General features: G+C 40.6%; 1 protein-coding gene across 1 annotated transcript in view; it reads left to right on the forward strand.

Moving 5' to 3' along the window:
• Positions 1-248: 248 nt before the first annotated feature.
• The window catches only part of ACOT12 (acyl-CoA thioesterase 12), a gene marked incomplete at its 3' end in the record, with an annotated part of 24,361 nt that continues 18,761 nt past the window's right edge, over positions 249-5,848 (forward strand). The window contains 2 exon segments of the mRNA XM_010143035.1: positions 249-417; positions 2,166-2,232. Coding sequence (XP_010141337.1) covers positions 249-417; positions 2,166-2,232 — 236 coding nt within the window.

Here is a 5,848-nt window from a genome sequence, read left to right on the forward strand (position 1 = left end):
CCAACCCAAAAAAACCCCAACCAACCAACCAATCACGGATCCAGCCGCATGCAGAGTGCTCTATGTCTGGTCCTATTCTGCCTCAAAAACTTTTAAACTCTCCTCAGCTAACTTTGGGAAGCGAAAGCTGCATCTGAAGCACTAAGAAAACCCAAGGCTCTGCCATCTCTGCTGTCAGCTGCATACATTAGCAGTCCATAATGAGCCTTGCGGGGAATAGCAGGTATATTTGGGGAACTCAAGCCTGGATGGCGTCTCCATGCGATGCATTGACCGTGGTGCGCTCGCTGCGTAGGTGTGTGCTGCGCTTGGTGCCGCTTTACGTAATCCTCTCTTGCTATATAGAAAGAGTTGGGATCCTGGAGAACTTGTCCCACACAGTAACCCAGAAAATACCCCGCATGTACCAACTTCCCAGTATGATCACACTTTTTTTTGAGATTTATTTTAGCACAAAGGAATCATTTAATTTCAGCCCTTCGGTGATTTACTGTGTAAGTGCTCTTTGTGGAGTGGCTCTGAACTGACCTCAGCAACCCCAGAACTCGCGTCCCTGCTCTGAAGTGGCAGAGCCCCAGCTGCTACACTGATTCGTCCTTGCTCCCTGGACTTCGTTCGGTTAAGCTGTGATGATCTCCATCAGCTGCCATCAGAGCTCACTTTTATAATTGCTTTTACACAGTTAGGCTTAGGGCAGCAGCAGCCAGTCATGGCACAGGGCTGATCCCAATCACACACGAGGAGTTTTTAACATCTTCCCTCGCTTCGCTTTTTGTGTCACAGCAAACTCCACATGCCAAGCAGGGATTTGTTTGGCTTTACCATCTTCCACCTGAATTAGTGCCAGCTGGTGTAGTTGCAAGTGCCTGGGCTTTGCACCTTCCTCGTTTCATAACTTGCTGCTTTAGACGTGATCTGCCTGGCTGGCTGCTTCCTCACTTTTTAGGCTGTTTATGGCTATCACCTTCTTACTCATCACCTTACCTTGCCTTACCTATGACAGTGGTGACTCCAGCCTCATAGTCATCAGTGACCTCTTCCTTTTCCTCTCAATTTGCTGTGTTTCTGAGGTGTCTTCATAGGTTTTACTCATATATTTTCAAGAGAAGCTCCTCAGATACTGATACAATTTGTGAATTTGTGCACCATCCTCTAATTCCCCCAAGCTTTTCCTTGCAATGCTCACTAAAAATATTGGGCTGCTTGGGGGTAAGAACTCCTGCCTGTTGTGCAGTGTGGTTTTCTAGGTCACTATTCCTCTCTTTTCCTCTCAGGAAGCTTCTTGGAGTGACTTCCCTGATTTATATAGCACCTAGCATGATGGAGATTTAGCCTCTGACTTGGAACTCTTGGTCAAATAAATAATAAATCACAATAGCTTGCTGTAAAAAGATAGCTATTATGCTATTAGATATTAACAGTAAAGAAAATGTTTACCTTTTTCTGGATTAACTTTCATAATTAATACCAATAGGGTGCATTATTTTTCATAACCGAATCCATCCTAGGGAGATGAAGAACACAGTTCAAATTTTGGTAAAAATACTGTACAACAAGTAAATAATTATTTTTTTATTTTTAAAGTTTTGTTTGAATTTGTTTTTATGTAGTTCCCGTGCTTTTACTACAGCACGGAGGAAATGTACGTACCTGCTTTCTACTGCTGTGACCACACTAATAAGCCAGAAGACCTTTCTCCAATAGATCATTTATGTCTGAGAATCCTCAACAGACATAGAACTTCCACGACAGTTTCACATAGCCAATAGTCATGACATCCTGTTTCGAGGGTGATTGCTGAGATTTCTGTAGGCTTGTTAATGCTTTGTGGCTCTTTTTGTCCTGCAACATGCTTGTTAGCACTGTCTTACCAAAATGTTAATTTTTAGAGGACGGCTTTTAATAGGGCTTTTCAATCTGAGAAGGATTGTTGTCGTAGTCTAGTCTCATCTCTTGATGTAACCCTTATTTAATGACCCATATTAACGTTAATCTTATGTAGCTTTTTTTTTTCTAAAAGGCCACTGCAAATTTGCATTAGGGTGACCAACGGAAGACCTGGGATCTACAGTGATTCATCTCTGTCTCTCATGAACAAGAATATAGATGAACACCTTGCTGCAGGTGCAGTGTGGTAATTGTGTGTCCATGTCTCCCTTTTGAAGCTGAGAAACATGCTGGTGTGTCTTGCGTGACAGCATCTATGGATGACATACAGTTTGAAGAGGCTGCCAGCTACAAAATCAGCTAACAGTCACATGGTTTCATCCTAGAGATTCTTATTTGGCAGAGATAAACTGAGGTGTTACAAAATCTGAGATAGCAGAAGGGCAAACTCCCCATTATCATAGGTTTAAGTCTCAAAATTGCTCTTTTCTACCTGTGGTAGCCTGACCCACCCAGAAAACAGATCAATTTCACAGGTCAAAATTAAACTGAACTAAAGTTACTTTGACTTGGCAGCCTAGATAGGAAGTGAGAAACCGATGGCCCTGTGATCTTTGGCTCCAGTTAAAGTGAATGCTGCAGGCCACTGCTTATCTCTGTTAAATAAGGGATACAAACCTGTAATAGTTACTGTTTGAATTTTTTTTTTATTTGTGGCAAGTGCTCTTTCACTTTATTTGTTACCATCCCTTCCTTTTAGTTCTCTTAATAAAAACCACGTTCATGTAACAAAAGAAAAATGTTTTGCCTTTGAGATCACCAAATATTGACCAAATCTAAAAGGTAACACAGAATTTAATTTTTGTTTTAACCATTTTTCATGATTTTCTAAGGGATAAGAGACACTGTAAAATAAATAGCGCATTTATTCCTAAACCATATCTTCACAGAAACTTAAAGCCATTCCATTGTAGTTTTTGTGTGGTTTTAGACCTTGCAGTCTAGGAATTAGTAAGTGGTTATATGGGATGATCCCGGTTACACAGACCAATGCACATGTGGTTTTTCCGACTGTGAACCCAGCAACACTGGCTGTCAAAAACACAGCTGATGTCAATTTAAAACTTCGCAGTACACGAGAGTAAAATAAGCATCTGTTGACACATCTGAACATCGGATTCCTAGAGTAGTGGCCACCGGGATGAGAACTGGACCCAAAGAAGTGAACACAGTCATGCTGAATCTAGAACTCAGGAGAGTTTCCTGGTCTGTTTTACAAGATTAGTTTTTGTAAAACTGTTTGTCCTGCCTGTAATTGTTCTGTGTTTTTAATTATGTCCTTAGGAAAAAATGATGTTTGTGAAAACTGTAATCAAAGAGTCCTACAAATGAAGTCAGGGTAATGTTTTTCTTTCAGGCATAGATTTCAGACTTCAGTAGCTTCAGAGCAATTTTCTCTCCTGTTTCTGAGAGCAGAACAGAGCTTCTAAAATATAATGAAAATACTTTTCCTTCCAGATTTGTTTCCAAGTATGCCTCTAGTTCTCCGTCCATTTGTGGTGCCAATCTAGCATACAAGTATAATAATTCTGAAGAGGTTTCGGTAATTATTTTTCAGCCTCAGGTCATCCCTAAATGTTTGTAGCTTGCTGTGTAATATCCTAAACTTTGCCAGATCTTGTTGATTATACAAAATCTTGCGTAAATAAGAGAGCTCTTCTATCTCCCTCCAGTAAATTAAAAAGTATTGTAAGTTACCTGCCGTAAGGTTTCATTTACCTAACTCAGGTTACCAAATGTTCTGTGAGGATTAACTCTTCTGTGCATATATTTTTTCAGCTGACACGGAAACAGAGATATCCACAAATGTATATTTTGCAAAACTCAGGTTTATGCCATGACAACAAATAAATCCCCCTTCCTTGTCTTTTATTATGCAGCAGTTAAGTGTCTGTAAGGACATCTGATTTTAAATTACATTTATTTAAATTTTGTTAGTGATCCCTATGTGAATCATATCGTGTTCATTCTGCTGTATTTCAAAAGCTTTCCACCAGTTAGAAGTGTAAGTGTGGTGTTCTGTGACTTTGGTCCTTGCATATCCGTTTAAATGCCCAAGCTGATCAGCTCTCTTGGCTTCAAGAAATCAGATTGTCCAAAATCAGAATATGTGATACAATGCAAAGCATTTGATTTTGAAACAGCTCCCAAAAGTATTTGAAAAGGCATTTCTCTCTCATACTGTCTGACCATCCCTGTTCTGACATCTTCATTTTGTGACATGGCCATGGACCCCAGAGGACAACACATTTCTGCACTGAAATGTGAGTCCAGCTGCACAGACTGCTTGGAACACCAGAGGAAATGTCAGTCGGTCAGGGAATCTAATGTCCATGGAGTCCAAACTCACCTTGTTGAGGGACGGGTGTTTCAGGCTGAGATCTCACCCAGTTTTGTTCTCTTGTTCCCACCCTGAAGTTTCCTCAAAGGCAGGCAGACCCAGGCTTACCTTACTCAACCTCTTATGCAATGTTGTCACTCAGGAGGGGAGGTCACCAGGGATTGTCTGTGTCAAAGGTTAAATAAACAACCTTTAAGCAGAAGAACAGCACCCTGCCTGAGATTGAGACCTTGGCAGTCCTTGCTGGGACCTCATGGACAACCTGGTGTCATGATGTTCTTGACAGGGACCATAGCGTCCTCTGCAAGTATCTGCAGACTGTGAACTCTCCTTCTTTTAAGGGAAGCCTCACACTCACTATCAGCGTGTGTCATGTTCAATCATAGTATTTATCTAATGAATATATTCTTTTTTCGCCTTGTACTTGTCACTACCTTTACTGCTGTGTTACTACAATCCTCTTGGGAGTTTTAGGACAGATACAGAGGTGTTTCAGGATACCTGACCAAGTTCTGTCTCTAAGGCTTCTAAAGCCTTTCTACAAGACTGTAATGTTAGCTTCTTTTCCAAAGTTAAACATAAATACAGTGTTACTGTTCTGAACGCATTTGCCTTTTTGTAAATGAGCTGGTGGTTCCTTTCTCTGTGCAGTTTAGAACTATTGCATTAACGATTGTGCTTTTTCTTTGCAGTGAATGACGGGAAAACTCCCTCTGAATACATTCTTCAAAAGCCAATGAGTGCTGTGTATCTGCAGATGGTCTTAATTCTTTCCTCTAACCATTTTTTCCCCCTGTCTACTCAAACGCTTCCACTTGTGTTCTTGAACATGAACAAGAAAGAGAAAGTTTTTGTGTAGCTGGTTGTCCCAGTCTGGTACTATAAAGGAGCAGGATTCCTATTGACCATTCTAGTGTTTGGAAACAATTCATTTGAACTTCTGGTATTGAGAGAAGCAATTTAAGAAAAGCCTTACTTTACCTTTAAATGTCAAAACCCTATCCATGAAATCAGGAAAAAATGATAAAGAGATTTTTTTTTTTTCGTAGACTGGGGTCATAACCATCCCGCATCCTTAGCTGTAAATGCCTATTTCATAGGTACTCAAGTGGCATAAGTTATATTTTGCAGTTTTAGATGGAGCTAGCTGCATTTTGCCTGCTCTGGGACTAATTTTTAGCAGCTGTAAGTCAGTGTAAATTCCCTGAAGGCAGTGGCCTGATGCCCAGTTATTTTGGCTGCGGTTCTGACTTACTGTGCACATCATGTCCTTTTACTGCCCTGCTCAATAAGACGTTAGGGGAAACTGCCTTCTTTCCACGCTTTCAGCATTGCCTTGTGTTAGGGGTTTGAAAGTAAGGGTTACTTTTGTGATCAACACATAACAGGTACTTTGGACATTCCAGAAGGAAAGAAATTAACTTCTTATTTAAATTTGATTCTATGTAGGTAAAAATATGTAGTTCTACTAACGGGGAAGGATATTGTTCAGAGGTATGCTGTTAGAAGGGACATGCTGCAGCCCTGTTCTTGGCCAAAACTTGGAAAGTGAACTCTTTC

Source organism: Buceros rhinoceros, unplaced genomic scaffold, assembly GCF_000710305.1.
Source record: "Buceros rhinoceros silvestris isolate BGI_N320 unplaced genomic scaffold, ASM71030v1 scaffold36489, whole genome shotgun sequence".
NCBI classification, from domain to species: Eukaryota; Metazoa; Chordata; class Aves; order Bucerotiformes; family Bucerotidae; genus Buceros; species Buceros rhinoceros.